Raw genomic sequence first — 23,764 nt, 5'->3', positions numbered from 1 at the left:
CTAGCTTATCTTTGTCGGGATGATCGTGTAGTTGCCATTTGGCTTGTAGGTCTGAAGGTCCTGTATCCACCTGTTTGTAAATTGGACATGGGCCTCCAAAGATTTAAAGTTTTTGAATTGCAGACAGGTGCACGTGCTAACAGCAAACACCAGATAGACATCAGGAACCGTCAAGGTCTGTGATAGATATCATTTACTTTATCTGGCTTCAGTTTTTTAATTTTTTGCTCCCTTCACATTGTAGAGAGCATCTCTTTTTATGGGCATTTGTCTTCAGCACATACTTACACATTTCTGATGATGAATGATTGACAGATGACAGATAATCACACAGGTCGCTACCCTAGCTACGCTACCTTCTTCCAAGATGGCAGCACTGCCTTACAGTGCTTTGCAATTTCCATTCCCTATTTGTCCCGTACTTTGATTTATGACTTAATACCTGCACAACTGATGACATTCCCATCAGCCTCAACTGAACTTTGTGTTTGGTGGTAGTTAGCAAATGTTTGCATGCTAACAAGGTAAACTAAAGAAGTGAACCATAGAAAACATTATACTTAATAAACATCAGCATGTTTGTCATTTTAAACATATTAGCTTACTGATGTTAGCATTTAGCTCAAAGCACCGCTGTGCACAGCCTCATAGAGCTGTTAGCATGACTGCAGACCCTTGTACGATATAAGTGAGTTAGCGGAGGTTAAAAAAGGGTGCACAGTTAGAATCCACACCTGACCGCAAGGCAGGGGTTCAGCTCATAAAAAGTGCATGACCTTCCAAGCATAGCACAGGAGATGACTGGGCCATCTGACTTACCTAGTAACTGACCTTATTAGCCTGCCATTAACAGCATGTGGTGAGACTGTGTGGCCGGCCCCGTCGTAATGTTGACCCTCTAGCAATCTGACAGATTAATCATACTGAATTAAAGGGGTATTACAGTGTGGCTTTGAGGTTTCCTCTATAGCTGTCTTATTAGGGAACATTTATGATTCATACTGTTCATACTGCCTCAAAATTAGCCCCATAATTTACCGCTCGGATGTGTTCGTCATCTGACAGAGTAAAGAAGTAAATGTTAGGATCATTAGCGGTGGGCAGTATTAGTGTTGTTATTCTTTCTCCATGGACCGTTGAGGTTGAGGTCGGGACAGGATCGAGAGTAGTCTCGGTGAGCGGTTCTGCTGCCGGTTTCCAGGTCTGAAAACGGCAAGCTGCCCCTGGAAAATAAAATCAGGCCAGCAATGGGCCCAGAAATGAGGGACTGTGGGATGAGACAATTACTAGTTATGTCACCACATGCATTCCTGGGTTACGAGTTCTCGCCAGCTGTGGCCAGCAGAGCACTCCCTCCTCTTCGTCTCCTCTCTGCGCTCTCATAATACTAGAAAGCGCCTTCGCTCTGATCCTGCCTCCACATTCGCTCCTTTGATAGAGTGGAGGGAGGTTTCCTAAGCTTTTAAAGCCTGGAATCCAAATATTGTCTCGCCATGTATGACATACAGTCTAATGAGAGGGCTATCCAGTGAAAACCATGTAACTCCAGATTTGCTGATTTTTAGTTAAGTGTTCCTTTTCGTATTAAGAAAATCCTCCTACTTCTTATGCCAACTAAACCATTTAAAATTCCCATTTATTATCTAAAAAAAAAAGTTATGATACAAAGCTGAGAAGGGGCTTTTTTCTAAGTTGACAGTTTGGTGGAAATACATTGTTTTCATAGAACAGTAAGACTAACATACTTGGGCAGAAACATAGCAATACAGGAAGAGTGGGGCTGGGTTATCATAGCATTGTTGGGCTTATCATCTGATTGTTGAAATCATGCCTTTGTTGACACTTGAATAACCTTATATTACTTAACAAGGTATAAATATAAAATGGTTGGGTTGTAACATCCATTTTTTTGTGTTTTAAGATTTAAATGCACATGTTTATTTTCCCACTTTGCTTTTGACTCTGTATTCTCTCTCTTGTCTCTCCTCCAGCCAACACTGGAGATCAACCACCACGCAGGGAAGTCTTTAGACAGCTTCTGTAAGTGGCAGAAAACCATCCAGCACCGCAGCAGCTACGGTAACGCCATACCAGACAACGGGATCGCTCACCATGACACTGCTGTGCTAATCACCAGGTCAGAAATACACACAGACAAACCTTTTTCACAAATCTGTAAATCTGTTCTGAAGATTTTTCATACACGAATAAAGGTAATTCAGAATGGAGACATTATTTTAAAGCTAAAACAAAATTGGTCCCACTGCAATTTTGTGTACATGAAAATATATTTAGTCAATCTCCCAGTTCATGTAAGGGTTAAAACAGTGTTTCCTCAGAGCTGAATTCTTACATTCCCAGCCCTTATCCTCATAGGTTTTCATTAAGCCAAGTCCAAGAGACTTGGGCTGTATCTTGTCCTGTCTGAGGTGACGATAGCTGAGACCGCTCTGCCCAGCTCAGCATCTGGAGAGAAAATGTAAAAGAGAGAGATATAAGGAGAGAGCAAGAGACAATGTAAGATTATTTTTTGGAGAAAGCAGCTCAGAGAGAATGGAGAAGATGAGAAAGAGGGCAGAAATCAAAGCAAAGCTGCTTAGAATCTGACAGTTTATTTGTAACTTCTCTAACTGCGCTCTCTGTTACTGACACTACTGGAGTAAAACAGATACAACAGTGGTAGATGCATATCAAGCAGATAAAACACTGATGCTATTGACTGAGGAATGTGCAGCAGCAGACAACACGGCCATGGTTTGGTCAGAGTCATCTGAATGCAATGGCAGCGCTGCAACAAATACTTTCCTATTCTTCCTGACAGAATGTGCTATAAGCTTATGTAAGAGTACAGATAGATAAATGTCTTGTGGTTTCGGTGGTGGCTTTGTGAGAACACTTGGGTTTTACGACAGGATTTATCAAGCAGAGGATGGAAACTGTCCAGACAGATGACACCACTGTGACCGTCCAAGATTTCCTGCTATTGTTCTTTTAAATCTATATCTGTCTGCTATCACTGCTGTCCACTGTCCGACTGTAATGTCTGTGTGAGTGCGTCTGTCACCATCTGTGAATGCACTGTACGTGTCCATGTCAAGTGTGTTTGTACAAGTTTGTCTGCATATGTACAGTGTGATTACATTTACTGAGTGTGAATGTTTCTGTTTCTGTGTGAGTATATAATTATTAGTTTAACAACCTGGTTGATTTTGCTTCCCGTCTGCAGATATGACATCTGCATCCAAAAGAACAAGCCCTGTGAAACCCTAGGTAACACACACACACACACACACACACACACACACATATTTGTACTTTATAAACACTATACTTACTCTACTATACTTACCAGACCCCTCAGTGACAATAAAGCATTCCCTTACTCCTAAGCCTGACGTAACCCTCATGATTGACCTCAGCCCATACACTAAACTGAACCAAAATTAAACTCTCAGTGTAACCCATGAAATCAAATCTAAACACTCCAAATGTGAAGGTTCAGGCTGAAGTGAGGGCTGGTCAAACTGTCCTCACTTTTATGATCTGGGGTCTCATTTATGAAGATTGCATATGCACAAAATGAGGCCTGTGTACGCCACTTTGCACGCAAAAGTTGTGATCTATGAAAACAGACTTGATTGAAGAAACTTTGACCCATGCTTACAAACATTTCGGAGACAGGAAATTGGTGACACAGTGGGTGAGGTGGAAGCCTGAAATTGTCAAATATTTTTTGGTGCACACCATTTTTTGCCTTTTGTTGGTACGTACATTTTTAATATAGATCCTATACATTGTTGTATAAATGAAAACCCAGATACGCGAATTGGTCTAGTTTATTTTCACTAGTTAATTCACTGTAGAAGTGAGCCCAATGTGAGTAAGAGTCATAAGAGAGACTATTCTGATCATAGGGTTCATTTCCTCCTTGGTCATCGTCTCTACTGTAGTTGAACAACAGAATTGTGGACGTTAATCATATCTAACAATCAGTCTTATCAACTGGGGGTCAATGACCTAATGTGTATAAATTTAGGGGTCCCTGACAGTAAAAAGATTGTGAATCACTGACTCATAGGAAGGTTTAGTGTGTGTGTTGTTGCTGTATTTGAAGAATCAAAACCTTTTTTTAAAATCTGATGTCTGATGACTTATATTTATATGTGTGTGTGTGTGTGTGTGTGTGTGTGTGAGACAGGTCTGGCTCCTGTTGGAGGGATGTGCGAGCCAGAGAGGAGCTGCAGCATCAATGAGGACATCGGCCTGGGAACAGCCTTCACTATCGCCCACGAGATAGGACATACGTGAGTGAAACACAATCGCAATACACTTGCCATTCTCAGGCTCATCTCTTTTTTCGAAAACCCAACACAAATACACTTCATGTCACAAATGCTGTATATTTCAGTTGACAGTCTTTTTTCTCAGGCTCAATAAAGGCCTGAGTTTTGTTAAACAGTGTACAATAAAAAGTATACAACAGGGATGACATGTGATGCATCTTTCAGGACAGGTTTCCACCATGCTGCATGCAGAGACCATGCTAATAAAAGTGGCTGTACATGACATTAAGATCTTTGATACAGCAGCTAAAAATGATTTGCTATGTAAAGATATAGCGGAGTAATGGTGTCCTTAGCAGAGTTGCATCACGCTACCGCTGTTTGTGTTGTATTCCAAGCTTTTCTATTCTTTGTTGTGGTAGCCGGTCCAGCAGGGCATGCATGTTAGTGCATGTGAGTCCCTGTGTGTGTGTTTCACTGGTCAGCCAATCACCGCTGCTCTGCACTGCACTCATACAGTGGTTGCAGTTGATATCAGGACAACCCCCCCCCCCCCCCTCCAGTTTACCCCACGTTAACAGTGTCAGCACTGTTGCCATTGTTAGCACTGTTTATTGAGTTAGCACTGTTAAATACTAGCCACATGCTCAGCCACCTCGATGTTGAGAACTGTGTGCTGCCCTCTGAATCATAGAAAGGCTCTGAATGTTGCATACAGCTCCTTCAAGCAATTCTCCAATGCAATGGCTGCAGAGGAGAAGTTCATAACCCCCATGTTGTCAAACCGGAAACAAAACACCAAATCCCTACCAGAAATATGGTTGTTGTTCTTCAGCTGCGGCTGAAACACAAAATGTCCCTGAAGGCCTCCCTGGGGTGTCTCATATGTCTTGTCTTGTGTTCTGGTCTGAGATGATCCCTCCCTCCTCAGATTACACCTCTAGATCTCCAGAGAGAGTTTATGTAATCTCTAACACCATGAGTCATCCCCATCCTTTGAGAGTGTGTTGATAGTTGTATATTTTCTTTCAGTCACAGTATTTATATGTGGAATTGGTTACATGTGGGGTTGGTACAGCACCTGGAGATGCCTCTGTTTATATCTGGATCCTCTGGATGACTTTCAAACTGTGTTTTACTCATTTACCTGGTAAAGCTGATCTCTGTCGCTTAGTAACACGCACTTTTATATCTGCCTGTGTGCTTTATTTCTACCATGCATACAGTAAGTGAAGCGAGGTTACTGATTTTATCCTTCTTTTTTTACTGAGAAAACCATCAAGTTGGTTTATTTTTGGGGAGTATCCTACTCGCTCAGTGTAATTGAGTTCCCATTGCATTATGTCTGCACACAGCCCCGAGACATATGGTGGATCATTTGGGGTCTCGCCCTGATAATGATTAACACAGGTAGCTTTCGAGTACTCAAACCACAAGGTTCAATAGCCAACATGACTGGACATAGTGTGCTGATATATACAATCTGCTTCCTCGGCCTCAACAAAATTAACATTTGTTTTTAATTGTCATATAAATTGTTTTGACATCACAGTGCAGCATTAGATTGAATGCAGGCCTGTTTGTGGTGGAGGGTACCCACATGAAAAGACGAGACTGACCGAGACAGAAATGACTCAGCTGAGGGAGGAAAAGCTTTCAGAACATTCAAAACGCAGCTACTGTGAGTGTTATCGCTGTGTGTCATGAATGAAAAGGCAACAAATCGACAGCTAACACTGTAACTTAATACTGTTTGGCAGAGATGGGGGACTCGAGTCACATGACTTGACTCGAGTCAGACTCGAGTCGCAAATATGATGACTTGAGACTTGCTTGACTAACATTGATAAAAGACTCGACTTGACTTTGACTTTGTATTCATGACTTGAGACTTGACTTTGACTTGAGACAGATGATTCGAAAGCACTTGACTTTAATTCAATATTAAAGGCACGCTAAGCACCGTTGGACGTCACTTCTGTTTACGTTCAACAATGTTATCAAACACAATGGAGCTAGCTCGCCCTCCCTCCCCTCCTCCCCCCCTTGTCCTCTGTGACTCTGCCATGAACGAGCAATAGCTGCTAGGTACCCTGGATTTGCAAACCTGTTAAAGGGATAGTGCACCCAACATGAAAATTCAGCCATTATCTACTCACCGTCATGCCGAGGGAGGATCAGGTGAAGTTTTAGAGTCCTCACAAGACTTCAAGGGGAGAGGGGATAGCAACACAACTCCACCTAATGGAGGCTTATGGTGCCCCAGATTCAAATGTCCAAAAACACATAATTGAAACCACAAAATATCTCCATACTGCTCGTCCGTAGTGATCTAAGTGTCCTGAAACCCCGACATAAAAAGTTGATTGGAAAAACGACATTTGAACTCTGTTTTTAGCCTCATTGTAGCCTTGCGCGAGACCATGAGACATGGGCATCGCGTTCATGTGTGTGTGCTTGCTTTTGCTGGTCTACACCAATAGACTATCATGATATCATGTCATTTTTTTTTTATATCCCTTTACCCCATAATGTTGAAGATGGAACACTTCAAATAACAAATTATTTTTATGGACGATACTTTTAATTTTTTGTTATTTAACTATTTTTGTAAGTGAGATTCAGTCCTGGTCTGGGGACCAAGAGCTCTGCTAGTTTTATATCCCACAGGCTTATACAGTTATACAGTTTAAATGTGTCAGTAATGTTGTAACAATTAATTGATTGTCAGAAATTTAATCTGCAGCTATTTTGATAATTGATTAATTGTTTCAGCTTTTTTTCAGTCAACGTTTTCTGGTTCCCGGGTCTCAAATGTGAGGGTCTGATGATGATTTTCTTTGTCATTTAAGATAGTACTTTGAATATCTTATGGTTAGGATTGTTAGTCAAATCTAGTAACAGAGGCAATTTGAATATGTTACATTGGGCACTATGGTGTACACGTTTATGCTGGTGACTGTCGTGGCTGGAGGCATTATGTGTTTAGGTTGTACGTCCATCCCATTTTCGTCAGTGTGATATCTCAAGAACACCTCAGGAATTTCTTAAAATCTGGCACAAACATCGACATGGATTTAACGATTGAACTGATTAGATTTTAATGATAATATTGATAAATATTTTTTACAGAACACTTTTCATACAAAGGGTTCAGTTCAGAGTGCTTAACAATAAAGATACGACACAAGAGCACAAAGCACAACAAGATTAGACAATAAAACGATAGTCAGTAATAACCAAAATATAAAAGTGAAGGTAAAAACTACAGAGACCAGTAAGAATAGTAAAAGAAGAAGAATTACATTAATTAAAAGCCAGACTAAATAAAAAAGGTTTTCAGCTGTCATTTAAAAATGTTCACCAGGCCAGCATCTCTTATGGCTTTTGGAAGGGTATTCCATTATTTTGGAGCATAATAGATAAAAGCTGTGCTCCTTTTTTCTTGTGCACATAATTATGTGTATTTATAAACCCAGCTGTAGAAGATGTAATAGCTCGTGAAGGATTATGCAACGATAGAGAGTCTACAGTGTTGGCCAATTCCAAACCGATGGTCATACGTCAAAGGTTAAAGGGATAGTGCACCCAAAAATGAAAATTCAGCCATTATCTACTCACCCATATGCCAATGGAGGCCCTGGTGAAGTTTTAGAGTCCTCACATCCCTTGTGGAGATCAGCGGGGGGAGTGACTAGCACACCTAATGGCTGACGGCGCCCCAGACTAACGTCCAAGAACACAAAATTGAATCCACAAAGTATCTCCATACTGCTCATCCATAGTGATCCAAGTGTGCTGCAGCCCCGACATAAAAAGTTGTTTTGAAAAACGTCATATGAACTCTGTTTTTAGCCTCACTGTAGCCTGTAGCTCTGACTGCTTCTCTGTGCTCCGCGCTCACGTGTGCGCGCTCAGGGTGATCGGTGATGCACAGTCTCTGAAGGGCAGCAGTCTCGTCAGTACTGATGTCCAGATTCTCAAGTGCAGGCATCGCCAATTCCCAGTCTGAGCAGCAAAGACTTTCCTCATCCGTTGGCATTGCTTTGCATTTGAAACAACTACACCACCAGGTTTCCAGTGCTCGACTCCGGTATTCTGCGGCTGGCTGAGGGTTAGGCTCATAAGCTGCAGCGGTTGCTTCTCCAGTAGCCTGAGTTCCGTGCGTATACTCGGGCTCAAACAAATACGGCTCAACAAAGAAATGCTGTTCCTCCTCAATTTCAAAGTCTTCAGACATGTTGGGCTGTCCTTTGCTAAAAGACCGTAGTGCAAATTATCTTTTAGCTACTGTGGTTACTGTTGTCTCCCCCTGCAGTGCACGTGTCACGTGATGTAAGCACGGGTAAGCAAAGCTCATGCTTTCGCTGGTCTCGCGCAGGCGCGCACACGTCAACGCAGAGCACAGAGAAGCAGTCAGAGCTACAGGCTTCAGGACACTTGGATCACTATGGATGAGCAGTATGGAGGTACTTTGTGGATTCAATTTTGTGTTCTTGGACGTTAGTCTGGGGCGCCGTATGCCATTAGGTGTGCTAGCCGCTCCCCCCGCCGATCTCCGCAAGGGATGTGAGGACTCTAAAACTTCACCAGGGCCTCCATCAGCATGAGGGTGAGTAGATAATGGCTGAATTTTAATTTTTGGGTGCACTATCCCTTTAAGATCATTTTGATCTTGCATCAGTCTTACTCTCATGGCCGCTATATCTCAAGAAGGCCTTGAGGAACTTTACTTAAATTTGGCACAAACGTCCACCAGAACTGATTAGAATTTGGTGGGCAAAGGTCAACTTCACTGTGGCATCATAATGTTCTGCAAAAACACTTGTTGACCATTATTCAACATCATATCTCAGGAACAGAAGAGGAGACATTTTGTCAGATACTGAATTGGTGACACTAAACTTTGGTGCCCACCTTAGAATAGAAAACTGGCAGGGCTCCTCCAAGTCCCGATGGACAGAACTAAATGTATTGAAGACCACTGTCTACTGTCTTATGATAAAAATGATAAAACATCTGATCTGAGATTTTTGCTCGATGAAGTTGAACATTTGTTACAGCTGTGGAGTATACTCTTTCACATTGTGGTGACCTGCCACTTAATGTCAATAATCATATTTCCTGTGGGTTTATGAATCAGGTCATATATCCTTTCTGTGGTTTGATGTTAATTTGATTTATTTTGTCAGACAGGACTCCTGACCTCTGACAATCAAACCGCCACAACATGTCTGTTTTTTAGATCCCACTTGGTTATCCACAGGGATCTTTTTTCCGCTGTCCCCATCCCTGCTGCAGAGACTATTACCGGTCCGCACGGCCTCAAAGTGTTGTCACTGTATCATCATGGGTTTTAGGTTTGGGATGAACCATGACGGTATGGGGAACGCCTGCGGGCCCCGCAGCCAGGAGACCGCCAAGCTGATGGCTGACCACATCACAATGAAGACAAACCCATTCATCTGGTCTGCCTGTAGCCGGGATTACATCACAAGCTTCCTGGAGTGAGTCAGCCTATCAGATATCTGCAACACCACAAATAATTTGGTAACTAGAGGTTTGAGAAAGAAAAATTCACTTGGATGTCAGAGTCACATTTTTGATGGTCAAGGAAACACTCAAGTAACAGATGCATCTTGACAGAAGGCAAACCCACTTGAATTTAATTATCTGTTGCTTGTTCAGTGTTTCAATAAAGCTATATTACTCTGGATATTCTCAGAAAAACAACTGAAAACTTTGCCAGTTATTTTATATTTTGACCTCCTTTGTGATGTGCTTTAGCTCAGGTATGGGCTCTTGTCTGAACAACGTCCCCCCCAAGCAGGAGTTTGTGTACCCCACCACAGCGCCGGGTCAAGCCTACGACGCAGACGAACAATGCCGATTTCAGTACGGTGTCAGATCTCGACAATGTAAATATGCGGTGAGTGCCCAGTCTACAATCCTAATTTTCTTTCTCCTTTCAATTTACATTTCCTCTTATGATCAATACTTTTTCTAAACTCAGTGGAACTTTGAGCTGAGGTTGCCATGCTAGCATGCTCAAAAGGATTACGTTAACCTGCTGATGTTTACCCTGTTTACCATCTTAGTTTAGCATATTAGCAACACAGTGCAGTGGGACTGATAGGAATGTCATTCATTTTGCAGGTATTTGGTCACATCAAGGTTACAAATTAAAATTTCAAATTGATGGCGTTAGATGAAAAGTCAAGGGCACACCAGCGTCAGTAGGAGTTACCCTCTGGGGATCATGAATGTCTGTATGAAATTTTGTGCCAAGGCCTCCAGAAGTTTTTGAGATGTTTGAGTGCGGGCCCAAATGGTGGACTAGAGGGCCAACTGAGTGAACGAGTGCTATTGCCACCCCTAGAGCAATAATGCCCACAGCATGGCGGCTAACCAAATTATCTTGTCTCACTTTATACTGTATTGTTATGTATCATTGTTCTATTTTGTCTTTCTCCTGAGTCCTTTAATCGTGTTTGGGAGCAGGGTGACCCCATAGGCTGTATATAAAGATGGATGGCATGACAGCTCCATCACCCCCTGGTGGCTGGCTGCAGTATAAGTCATAAACTCCGCCCCCTTCATGTTAGTGGATGAGACACTGGCCAAACTAAAAAACTAAAAACAAAGTACATGTCAAATATGTTAAAATATTTGTTTTTCTGGTAAGTTTGGTTTTAATAAGTTATTTAGCCTATTGCAATAAGTGACAGCTGTGTGTGTCAGTCGATGTGCTTGCGATTGGGTCAGACAGGTGTATGGCTCCACCTCCCGATCACTACCGCACAGACTAAGGGCCCTATTTAGATGGTCTAAAGCGGATGGCGGAGGGCGCATAATCCATGTCGCAAGTGTCATTGCTATTTAGATGCAGGCGCAGTTGTCATTTTCACGCCCTGCACCCTCGTCGTCTAACTAGCAAATGAACTTGCGCTTCTCTGGGTGTGTTGGTCTAAAAATGAGGAGTTGTCAGGCGCAGTCATGGCGCGTTGCTAGTTAGATGACGTAAAAAGCAAATGCGCCAGTGACCAACAAAAACCTGGTCCAAAGTCAACGCCGCAGTATTTCACTGTTAAACAAGTTAGTAATATGCGTCTCTAGGCGGGTGCACAACACGCGTGCACTCTGCTCACACACACACGGAGCAGCCACACATATGCAAAAGATAACAAATAAAAATATGATTACAATGTGAAAGGTTATTATTGTGCACATTAAAATATTTATCAGAAGGAGGAGGAGGATGACCCCAACTCCGCAGCCAGCGCGCAGCCAGACCAGACGGCCCGGGTGCAGCCACGGGACCAGCCTTTCCTGCACCTTCAGGCGGGGGGGTTCAGGATGCTGGAGAGGGAGCTGGGCTCTCTAACCTCCCGGGTTAAAATAAAATAAATTGATTAATTTACAATTTGTTGACAGCGTTTCTCTCGTGCACGTGCGCTCTCTCTTTCTCTCTCGCAGTCTCACTGTTTCTTTCTTTTGACTTTTCTAAGATGACAGATGCTGAATATAGTATACTCCCTATCTGATGCTGTGGCTGTTTGTGGCTGAGAGGGATGTGAACTTAGTAGTTTGCAGCTGTGTTACTGTAATCAAATCAGGTTGGGTTTCCATTAAGCGTGCCAAACGTGCCAAATGGTGCCAATCCCCTTTGATCTGACATCAGATGTGACGGGACAGTCGATATAGAGATACATTTATCGTCTCCTCAGCTGTGAAACGCTCAGTCTTTTCAGTTGGTAGGTCCGCCATCTAACTAGCTCTCCGCCGTGCGCTCCAATCGCCCCTCTCTTAAAGGGAATGAGAGGTGACACTCTGATTGGCTTATTGAATGATACGCCCAAAACACACATATGACTAATTCACAGAGTAAGTCCAACCCTTTTAGACTCTCCACCATGGCGCACAGTCTGAAAACGCGCTGTCTAACTAGCAAGTGACTGGGACACGCCCATGCGCCGCGCGCCTGGCGCTTTGCGTTTTAGACCATCTAAATAGGGCGCTCTAGCTCCAAATGCTGTCATCAGTGCAAGATGGTAGCGATTGTATCCAGGGTATTTAGGCTTTTTTTTTTTTTTTTTTTTAGCGCGTGGGGGGGTGGGGGGGGGGTGGGGGGTGGGGGGGGGGGGTACATCGTCCAACTTTACATGCAGTCAATAGATGACCCTAGTTTTAAGTCTGAAACTGTCCTAACCCCCCCAAATCACACTGATGGATTGTGTATCATAAAAATAATGATACTTGTCAAAGCTTTTTAATTTTTGTCAGCAAAGATCTTCAGTCATCCAGGTCAGAGAAAATCTTGAAGTCAAAGGGCAGCTGCTATTACAGTTTATAAGACATTTCATCACTTGTTCAAGAGGCTTTGTCAGTTGTGCCGTAAAACAGACCTGATGAAGCCTCTTTGATAATGAAGAAAAGATTGAAATAATAAGCACAGTCCCCTTTTGATTTTCATAACTCCAGCTTTTTAATTTCTTATTTATGATGGAACCAAGCTGACTTAATCTTTCTGCTCTAGCTGACTCAATCTCAGTAAAGTTATTTACCTAACGGCTCACTCCTGATTTGTGTTCCTCCAGCTCTCTCCTTCAAGTTGGCCTCTTTGACAGCGTGAAACATCTTGCAATACCTTCGCTGAATAGCATTCACTTTATTGCGTGGTCAGCTTTTATGGGGCCAGGTTCAGAGTGAATGGACATCTGGAACAGCATACAGCTTTATAGACTCATTACTATCGATACTATGTGGTCAGAGCATATGTCCACAATAAAACATAATCCCATGTGGTATAGGCATCGCTGTAGAGGGAGCAGAGAGGAAGGTGAACAAGAGTGTGTCTGCTCTCATGTCTTTATAATGATATGATGAACTTATGTAGAAACAGTGTGACTGGTTGTTTTTATTCTCCTGCCACTCACACACACAGGAAGTCTGCAGTGAACTTTGGTGCATGAGCAAGAGCAACCGTTGCATCACCAGCAGCATTCCCGCTGCGGAGGGAACCATCTGTCAGACCAACACCATAGAGAAAGGGGTAAGTACTGAAATTAACCTTTTTATTAGTTAACAGACTTAACACATACTGGGGGAAGTGTTTCCACAAAAGAAAGAGGCTAAATGTGGCTTGCGTGGGTAGGATGACTTTGTTCATCGGGGACTGGTTCTGCTTCTTACAAGAATAAGAACAGCACTGACTCATCTTGGCTGTTGTTTTGTTTGGATAGCACAGTTTCCAATAAAAATATTTGTGGGATTGACCATTTTCAGAACAAAAGTCACCCTGTAAAACACAAACAAGCTAAAAGCAACTGTTCTTGGGATTTTAGGATATCCTGTCCAGTTGTTGTTTATGTGTGAATTCTGTCTGTCTGAACATGTGTATAAATATATGTGTTTGTGCTGCAGTGGTGCTACAAGAGGGTGTGTGTGGCGTACGGGACTCGTCCGGAGGGTGTGGACGGGGGCTGGGGTCTGTGGTCACCCTGGGAGGAGTGCAGCAGGACCTGTGGAGGGGGAGTCTCCTCATCTATCAGACACTGTGACAGCCCCAGGTATAAGTCTCAGCTGTGACAAGTGTGAAGTGCATCACTCTTTCAGTGGGAAACTCTACTTCACGGTCAAGTTGCTAACTTCAAAATGACTGGATATGTAAGGGCCAATAGAACAGGTGTTTTGAATGTAAGGGCCCAAACACACCAAACCGACATCAAATAACTAATGGCGACGAAGGCTGACTTTTGCGTTGCCACACATCACCTGTGTCTCTGCCAAAAAGTTGCACTTGAACACACTGCACACACTATAGCCAATGACCAACTAGTTACGTTCTGTGCATGTGTTAGAGAAATTAACTCTCCATACCAGCAGGTGGCGGTATTCACTATTTGTCATTCAAAACGGGAAACCGACAGGACAAATTCAAGATGCCTGATGCCGAAAGAACAAAGGATGTGTACCATGCAATACCTAACAGTAACACAAATAATTACAATTTGTTCCTGCTAGAGAGCTCAGTGGTTATATTTTTAATTTTTTTACCTAATGCAACAAGTTTGGTTCAGTCTCTGTCTCTCGACTTTGGCTGTTTGTTTCCTGTCCTCACTTTTGTTTATCTTCTCGTGCACTGAGCTAAACTGCCAGTAAGAGCGATTTAATTTACCAGTGGGTTCCACCATATCAATTGTTGCTTCACCGTGCTGAATCAGCCAAAAACAGCTGACAAGGATGAGCTACTGCTAACACAGAGTGGGAGACACACCGCAAAAACCAGGACGCAAACAGATGCTCACTGACAGCCTGACATTGACTGACAGCCAACCGTCGACCTGGTGTGTCAGGGCCCTAACAGTGAAATTAGTCAGTTAATTTCTTACTAGTTAGCCACCTTGAAGAGACTGCAGTTGCAGCATTGTGTCAAATACAATACACTGCTTTACATGATAGGCAATGTTTTCTTTTTCCAATCAATCTCAGTACAACACTCTCGTGCCCATATGTACATTGAAGGATTGGTCGCTTTTATTGTTCCTCCTGCCCATGCTGGCTGATACCTTCATGGAGTGACTACACTGTAAGACATGGACAAAATCCACATTCCACTTTCTGTGCAAAAATGATAATAAAGTTCAGCTGTACAGGAAGTATCCTTCCAGCACGCTTTAGAAAGGAAACACCCTGCACAGGAACGCAACAAGGGAATTTTGTGCTAAAAAGACTATAATTCCTTAAGATGCCCACTTAATGTGGATAAATTAGACAGTTGAAGACTCATATTAGTTTCCCCCATCACTTACAGTGTAGAAGTCACTCTGTGGTATTGGTTCAGGAGGGATTTAATATAGGAACCCATAACTGGGTCCAGACCTTTGAATCCACCCACTCCACTGAGTTCATGTTGACTGATTCATCTAACATCATGACATATAACAGTGGTTTCTCGGTTAAGATAAAAAACAACCAATGAGTGGCACAGGCGGGACTAGCGCCTTTGTCAAGCTCTTGTCAAGCGGCGTGCCAGAACAAATAATAGTAATAACAACAATGGTGAGCACTATAGACAAAATACTGTTTGTATGATATGCATATCTAGATATGTGCTGCATATGGAAAAATAATCCCAGTCAGTCCCAAAACAATATAAAAACGTAAAAGAGCACTGGTATCAGCCAGTACCTCAGGTTTGGGAGTTGTTATCAGCAAAGGTAAAGTTAGACAGTTCTATCCCGAGAAAACTGCTTATCAGTTTTACCTGTGAGAGGAAAGCTGTAAGAACATGCAAACTCAGTGCAGAAAGCACTATGGCTAAGGTTTATTTCCAGACAGCAGTGCCACTGTCTTTATCATGTATGAAGTAATTTAGATAGTCTGAATCATCACCAAAGGGCGAGCAGACTCTATTTTGAATCAGAGTCACCAGATCCCTCACCTTGAACTGATTAAACTGGAATGAACCGACCCAAATCTGAGGCCAACAGTGTTTTCTTTTATATCATATCTGAGCATGGTTTGCACGTTTGCTTTGGCTCCATTCTGTTCAAGTTTGTTGAAAGTTTAGCAGAGGCAGCCATTTGACGGTAATCGGCTCTGACGTCCTTGTCAGCTGGTTTTGGGTTTTTTTTATTATTATTATTTTAATGCAGAGGTGTTGTTGTGATGGTGTGTGATAGACAGTAAATCAATAAAGGAGACAGACAGTGAGATTGAAAACACACAGACGAAGGCAGACAAAGCAGAGATCGGGAGCCAGTGTAGTGTGGTGATGTGATGGAGGTTAGATGTTGTTAAATTGTACTCAGATGTGACTGACTGGCCTAATTCTCTGTGTTTGGTTGTAGGCCAACTATTGGTGGAAAGTATTGTCTGGGGGAGAGAAAGCGCTTCAGGTCCTGCAATATTGATGTGAGTATTGCTGCTCTTCATCGTCATTATTGACTGGTAAACATACGCTAATCAAAATCATGAATATTATTTGATTTTATTCGTTTTGTGTTGCTCACTGCATGGGACCCTGATCGCATGCATTTGTGGTTGTATATATTATATATACCTGTGTATGTGTATATATGTATGTTACCTATGTATGTGTTTATATATGTGTTACCTACATATGTGTATACATATATGTGCGTGTGTTACAGGAGTGCCCTGCAGGCTCTCGAGATTTCCGTGAGATTCAGTGCTCTGATTTCGACAGCGTTCCTTTCCGGGGAAAGTTTTACACCTGGAAGCCATACAGAGGAGGTGAGCGAGTAACTGATCACTGTATGGGGTGTGTGTGTGTCTGTGTAACTATCGACTGTGTGTGTCATTATTTGCACTGTGGTGATCTCTACCTGTTTGTAGATCCACTTAGTGTTTTAGCATCTTTCAGATGACTGTTTCAGTTTTCAATTCGACAACTTTACAGTTTTAGTTCAACACCTTTTCTAGCAGCAGACAGCTATTTACAGCAAAAAGCTAAATTCAACACTACCTGACCAGTTGAGTTAGCGACTAGGGGGTGAACATAGTTGATATTTCCTTCAGACAATGGTGTAGATTTACATTTAAATGCATAACTACGTGTAATAATAACCCAGTCATACAGAATGATAAATCTCTCTCAGTGGGGGATATTGCATAATGTGTTTCACTTTTGTTAATCATTTACACAGTTTTGGTTGTAGTTACTAATTGCTATACAGTAATACAACTTAGCAGGACATACACTTGATGGAGTATTTTTAGATTGTAGTAAAAACTACAGGCATTTTCTTTGATAACAACAATTAAGAAGCGACAGTAAATTAGGGGAGAGAGAGGAGTGATGACATGGAACTTAAGTCCCCTGTCGACCCGAAAAAGCAGATTATTTTACTTTTACTTTACTTACTTTAATAAACTTAACTTATGTAACTTATCGTGTCTAAACCTTACCTACATGATTTTACGTGTCTAAACCTAACCTACGTACTTTACTTTCCTAAGCCTAACCAATGTAACTTTTCTTGTTTAAACTTGACGTATGTAACTTTTCTTTTCTAAACCTAACCTACATAACTTAACTTTCCAAAGTTTAACCTACGTAACTTTACCTGTCTAAACCTAACCTGCGTAACTTTACTTTCCTAAGCCTAACCTACGTAATAATACTTTCCTAAACCTAACCTACGTAACTTTACGTGTGTAAACCCAACCTACGTAACTTTACGTGTCTAAACCCAACCTATGCAACTTTACATGTGTAAACCCAACCTGTGTAACTTTACATGTGTAAACCCAACCTGCGTAACTTTACGTGTCTAAACCCAACCTACGTAACTTTACGTGTCTAAACCCAGCCTACGTAACTTTACATGTGTAAACCCAACCTGCGTAACTTTACGTGTCTAAACCCAACCTACGTAACTTTATGTGTCTAAACCCAACCTACATAACATTACATTTATATAACTTTACATGTGTAAACCCAACCTACGTAACTCTACGTGTCCAAACCCAACCTACGCAACTTTACTTTCCTTAACCTAACCTACGTAAATTTGTGTCTAAACCCAAACTACATAACTTTACTTATCTAAACCTAGCCTATGTAACTTTACTTTCCTAAATTTAACCTACTTACTGAACTTTACTAAACATAATTTATATGACTTTATGTGAAGTACTCAATGTGACAACCTAATTCGTGGAGCGCTCATTCATTAGTGTCATAAAAATTGTTGCATGAGGATATGTTGGCAAGTACATGGGCAGCATCTTAAATCCCCAGGCCACCAGGACTCCCGCTATTCCACTGAATTACAGTATTAGGTAAAAGATAGTTTCATCAGCACACCTGCAGGTTTACAAACAAATTAAAAAAAAAACACACACACTGCAAGTTAAAGAAAAGTTGTATTCCTATAAAAACAAATTTACATCTTCTGTGATGCTGTGATAATGTACTGTAACATATCATTTCTGTTCCACTTGTTTGCCAACATTTTCTTGAAAGAACAGACAAAGCTACAGGCTGATTTAGAAGAATAGTGGAGAATATTAAAGATGAATAGGACCGAGAGATTTGAGCCAAGAGCTGATGACAGGAGACGAACAGAAGTCAGGAGACGGAGAGTAGCGTGTGTGTGTTTGTGTGTGTGTGTGTGTGTGTGTGTGTGTGTGTGTGTGTGTGTGTGTGTGTGTGTTTGTGTAGAGAGAGAGAGGAGAAAGTGAATTGGAGGGGCAGATTCCCTTCTGTCTGGCCTGCAGATGCTGGCTGCAGAGAGCCATGCATTCCCACAATGCCTTGCGAGAATTCCTTGCTCCTGATGAGCACTACGCTGGACGTGAAAGATAAATAGCTTCAACGACATAACTGCCTTTAATCTAGCCCTCCAATAACATAATGGCTTACAGAGATGGCCAGCCAGCCAGTTCCAACTTCAGGCAACAAGTGCTCCTTTCATCAAGTCAGCTGATTTTACAATGGAAATCCCTTGCAGCTGTTAAAATAGGAACGGTGCCATAGACTCTGCCCTGCGTTAAGGCCAGATCACACCGCCCAGCCCCTTCCCTGTCCTCTGCAGCCCTCTCACCCTCCTCAAATTCTCATTTCAGCTTTGCCTCCTTTCACTTTTACCCTCAAACTCAGGGAGGACAGCTTCTTTTTCGTCTGCTTGCTCTCTTACCTTTGTCCTCATTGCTCTGCTCTCTCCTTTTCCAACTTTATTTAGTTCACCATTATGCAATCTCTCTCTCTCTGACGCTGAGAACAGAGGCAGCCTTTTTGCCTCAGCTCAGGCAGCCAAGGACAGTTCATTAAAACAGGTCTGTCGTTTAAGCTGCTTTTTTTTTTAACAAACAAGCTGCTTCACATTGCTGCTCTTAGTCCAACAGCCTTCACATTTAACCTTCACACTCCATACAACACACCCTGCAAGCTACAATACACATACACACTTCTGCAAGCTACGATTGCCCTGCCAAAGCTAGGCACCATGGGAATTGTAGTTTTCCGTGGTCTGACCACTTTATCGTCTGCAGGCCGTGCCAGTACATACTCTCTTTCTCTCTCTCTCTCTTTTTCTCTTCTTCCCAGTACATACTGTACCTGCTTCAGTGCTGCCAGCACAAACAAACACTGCCCAGACTGATGTCAGCAGCCACTCAAATAGTGGAGCTGTTGGCAGCTGCTCAGATGAATGAAGGATATATACCACTTGGCTGGAGAAGACCTCTAGCAACTCTGTGTGTGTGTGTGTGTGTGTGTGTGTGTGTGTGTGTGTGTGTGTGTGTGTGTGTGTGATGGTAGTGAACAGTTAAAGCAATAGTGGTATAGTTATGCAGGCAGACATCATACATACATACCGTATGTGTTTTTACAACTGTGTGTATTTCTGGATTTTCTTTGTCACAGTGTATTTAGACATCACTTGCATCACTACTTACAACACGCACCAGTGCAGCCACTAGATACTGAACACATACACAACTAAAGGGCTAAAAAGATTAGTCCATAAATTGGCAACTACTTTGATGATAAATGTTTCTTATATGATAGGAAATTGGGAAATATATTTCCATTTTGAGCTGTTGGTTGGCAAAAATAACTTGAATATGAATTTGAATATGTCGGTCCTGATACCATTACCTTGGCTTTGGGTATCGGCAGATACAGTTCCGATCAGATAACGGTGTTTAATTAATGAGCTCCATGCCTCACTGTGTGAAAGAGACTGGAATCGAAGGTAACATCAGGCTTGACTTAAACATTGCTCTCCTAACCTTGCAAAACAAAATGTAATAACTATAAAGATACAAATTTACTCAATTAAAGTTACTTATTTTTTTTATTTTTAAAATTATAAATTGTGCACCAGCAACTTGGTAAAACAAACAGGAATTACAGTTTAAGTGTTAATCTGTCTTGTCTATGGATGTGTGCGTGTATATGCACATATGTATGTGTGTGTATATATAAGTGTAAATGTGTGCATATGTATGTATATGTATGTATGTACAGTATATAACAATGTATATATGGGTGGGCGTATATATGGATGCGTATATGCATTGGTTTGGTGTTTGTGTGGATGATTGTATGTACGTGTGTAAAGATGAATTTCGATGCAGCTAAGCCGAGACTAAGCCAATTTGAGCAACATTTTTTTACTTTTTTTTGTTTGTTTCTTTCATTCTCTAATATTTTCTTTTGCTCTATAGTGGCTCTTTGACATTGTGTTAAAAGGGTAGACAAAATAAGCCCTAGCTTCTGTCAGTTTCTCGTTATACTTACTCATTGTTAGTGCTCTGCCTGTGAGTAAGCATACATTCACTAATTTTGTAGTTTTATCCATGTGTGTGTGTTTGAGGGAGGCAAGGACCTAAACACATTCAGCTGCTTGTTCTCTTATTGTCAGCACTGAAAAACATTTCCTACTCCCCCGCAGACTCTTTGCTCTCTCACCCTGCCTTCCCTCTTTGCACCCCTCATGAGGACATGATGCATTCAGCAGATTATGTGTGAAAGACTAGCCACATATGTCGATGTGACTCATACCACTGTTTACCACAAGCACCAACAAAACAACCGTCTGAAGTAGATTTATATACATCAGTGTCAGTGGTCCTTCGATCATAAAACAAGTGTTTAAAAGTGTAAAGTTTCCCTGCAGGGGTTTTGATTGCTGTCTCAGTGACTATTGAATCCGCATTCAAATTCAGCACAGTGTGGGGCCTATTACGTTAGCTCAGACTGCAGAATACTGGCCACAAGCTAACATGCTGATGAAATTTCAGTTCTTGGAGAGATTTCTCAAAAGCCTCTTGATCCCTTTTCATGACATTTAGTGGGCAAAGATCTTGTTTGAGCTGCATCAGGGAAACAAAGCCCATATACTAATGTTCAGTGTTGGGCATGTTAGTAGTTACCGTCATATTTAAGTATTAAGTTACTTTACAATATAACTCTCTGTGTAGAGTACAGTTTTACTTATGACACTTGAAGGACAAGGCATTATGAATGGATGAGGGTCATGTTTCATAGCAGGTATCAAAGCACTAAAGCTCCAGTTCATTAAGGTGCATTTCAAATCCAGTGGTGCACAGGTCTGACCCATTCATACATCCACATACAGTGGTTACCACTTTGTATTAAAATCCTCTGCTTGTATTGATACAGAGCAGTTAAATAGCCTAGAACTTTTACAATAAACAAATACCACTAGACTCAGGGAGGCTGGCAGAAGATCAAAGTCTGATAAATTATGAGATATGGATGCATATTTTTAGGCCTCTCATATGAAACACAGGTTAGAGCAACAAACGGATTGGCGTGTGAGTAAGTCACCATGACGAATGCAAATTAATACACTGGAGCTGGAAGACCCACCTGCCAGTTCCCAGTGTGCCTGTCAGCAATAACAGCACCAGCGAGACTGTTTGGGTCTTTCAAATATATTGTAAGTTATCATTTACATGTAACAGTCAAAACTACCTGTTTTCTTGAAGGGAGTCTCTTCTATGTTGACTTTAAAGTTCAAGCATGACCTTGGAAAAATAAGTTAATGAAACAGTCTCACATCCCCTCCATTCTCTGTTTTGGACCTTTAATCACACTATCTAATTTTTATGGTGTTTTACAGCATCGGAGAAATGCCGTTGCTGTTTGTCACTAAGTTCAGTAAATCAATACAAAAGAAAACTACATAGAGCAAAATGTTTTTATTGGAAGACCTTGAGGGTGACATGTGTCCCTCTATTTTTCATTCATCATTTGTGACTGTGTACATTTGTATTTAAAGTTTAGATTTGTGTAGACATATAGTACATGTGCTGTGTAATGTATGCCTACTTACATTTGGGGTTGTGCATGCAGCCAGGCTTGAATGTATTGTTATCCATGTTTGTGTGCTGTAATGTTGATAGATCAGGTATATTGATACTGTATGCTGTGCTCCCTGTGTGTGTGTGTGTGTGTGTGCGGGCGCGCACGTCTAGGTGGGGTGAAATCCTGTTCTCTCAACTGCCTGGCAGAAGGATACAACTTCTACACAGAGCGTGCTCCAGCTGTGGTTGACGGCACACTTTGCCGAGATGACTCTCTGGATGTGTGTGTAAACGGAGAGTGTAAGGTGAGATTAAGACCTTTCTTTGTGTGTGTGTGTGTGTGTGTGTGTGTTTGTAAGCACCCATTTGATTGAAATACATTAGAGCCATTAGACGTCTGCATGTGAGGACGGAGGATCAACACAAGACTGAGATAATACTGTTTATACTCGCCCTCTAGACTCTGGACAGCCGCCACAGTCTAGTTTACACACTGACTGCTGACGATCATCACAATCAGCTGCTTAACTGAGAAACTGTCTTAACTTTGGCAGCGATCTTAGATTCCCATTACTGATTACTCTCTTAATCTCGGCTGTTAATGAAAACAAAACATCTAACTGCTGCTCATTTTGAAGTGGAGACCACCTGGAGCTCCAACAGGTTCCTGGAACCCATTTTGACACCCACATGGCCTATTTGTCAAAGGACATAAACCAGTAAAAAAAAAAAAAGCTAATGTTAATAGTGCACAGCTTATGTGGATGGTGTTGATTCCCAATCTGCTGTTCGTTCCACTTGTTTGTTTTGGATGTTGCTCTTCTCCAGAAAGTAAGTTGAAGCTTTGGACAGGGGAGAAAAAGATGTGAGGACAGAAGAAAAAAACTTGAGGATATTCAGCTTGTTATTTTGTGGTTGCCTGGTAAAGAGCCAAAAGATTTTATTTTTCTGTTCTCCCTTTCCTGTCTCTTACCCCCCGTGATCTCGCCTTATTTTCAGTGTCTCAGAGGTTAGATAGGCCGAGGAGCGGAGGGAGGCTGCACTCATCCAAAAAAGAAGATTTTGTTTATCAACATCTCCTCACTGTTCTCTCCTCCTGCACCTCTCCTCTGTTTTTCCCTCTGCACTGTTCTGCTCCGGAGGAACTCAGTGACCCTCCAGCTCAGCTGTTAGTCTGTCTGCACTGCAGGCAGGCTCTCATTCACTGTGCTCTTATTATCTCTCTCTCTTTTTCTTTTTCCCTCTCTGACTCTTGCTTTTTCTCTCTATGTCCCTCCTTTTTTTCTCTTTCACTTTCTTTTTCCTGCAACTTTTCTGTCTGCAATCCAGTCAGAGCTTCTCCCTCCCTCCTCCTCTCACCTCTTATATTTTTTATGAACATATAACACTTCAAACACACTTTGGAAAAATGACCCTCTCTTGTTTTCATGCTGGTTACAGTTCTGAGATTGGAGTCTGACACTGAGGAGAGGGGTGAAACAGAAGGAGAGGATTAGAGGGTTTGGGAGGTAGAAATAGGACATGGGCACTAGTGGTGCAGTTCAGTACAACACGCCGTGCAGACAAAAGGCTCATCTGTCAGAGCCCCTTTTTCCTGGATCTCTTGGACAAAATATAGAGGGAAAGATTTACTAGGAAAATAGTGTTGCACAATATGCACTGCAGTTTTAAGATGT

General features: G+C 41.9%; 1 protein-coding gene across 4 annotated transcripts in view; it reads left to right on the top strand.

Annotated features, from left to right (window-relative positions):
* The window catches only part of adamts10 (ADAM metallopeptidase with thrombospondin type 1 motif, 10), a 63,041-nt gene that overhangs the window by 22,756 nt on the left and 16,521 nt on the right, over positions 1 to 23,764 (top strand). For all 4 annotated transcript variants that reach the window (XM_050055126.1, XM_050055124.1, XM_050055123.1 and 1 more), the window contains exons 8-17: positions 1,992 to 2,137; positions 3,227 to 3,270; positions 4,199 to 4,304; positions 9,644 to 9,790; positions 10,071 to 10,212; positions 13,228 to 13,335; positions 13,707 to 13,852; positions 16,136 to 16,199; positions 16,439 to 16,541; positions 22,260 to 22,393. In XM_050055126.1, coding sequence (XP_049911083.1) covers positions 1,992 to 2,137; positions 3,227 to 3,270; positions 4,199 to 4,304; positions 9,644 to 9,790; positions 10,071 to 10,212; positions 13,228 to 13,335; positions 13,707 to 13,852; positions 16,136 to 16,199; positions 16,439 to 16,541; positions 22,260 to 22,393 — 1,140 coding nt within the window. The remainder of the gene's footprint in view (positions 1 to 1,991; positions 2,138 to 3,226; positions 3,271 to 4,198; positions 4,305 to 9,643; positions 9,791 to 10,070; positions 10,213 to 13,227; positions 13,336 to 13,706; positions 13,853 to 16,135; positions 16,200 to 16,438; positions 16,542 to 22,259; positions 22,394 to 23,764) is intronic.

Source organism: Epinephelus moara, chromosome 10 (genome assembly GCF_006386435.1).
Source record: "Epinephelus moara isolate mb chromosome 10, YSFRI_EMoa_1.0, whole genome shotgun sequence".
In the NCBI taxonomy this organism is placed as follows: Eukaryota; Metazoa; Chordata; class Actinopteri; order Perciformes; family Serranidae; genus Epinephelus; species Epinephelus moara.
The sequence above is the reverse complement of the archived record's forward strand: the minus strand, read 5'-3'. Positions and strand labels throughout refer to the sequence as shown.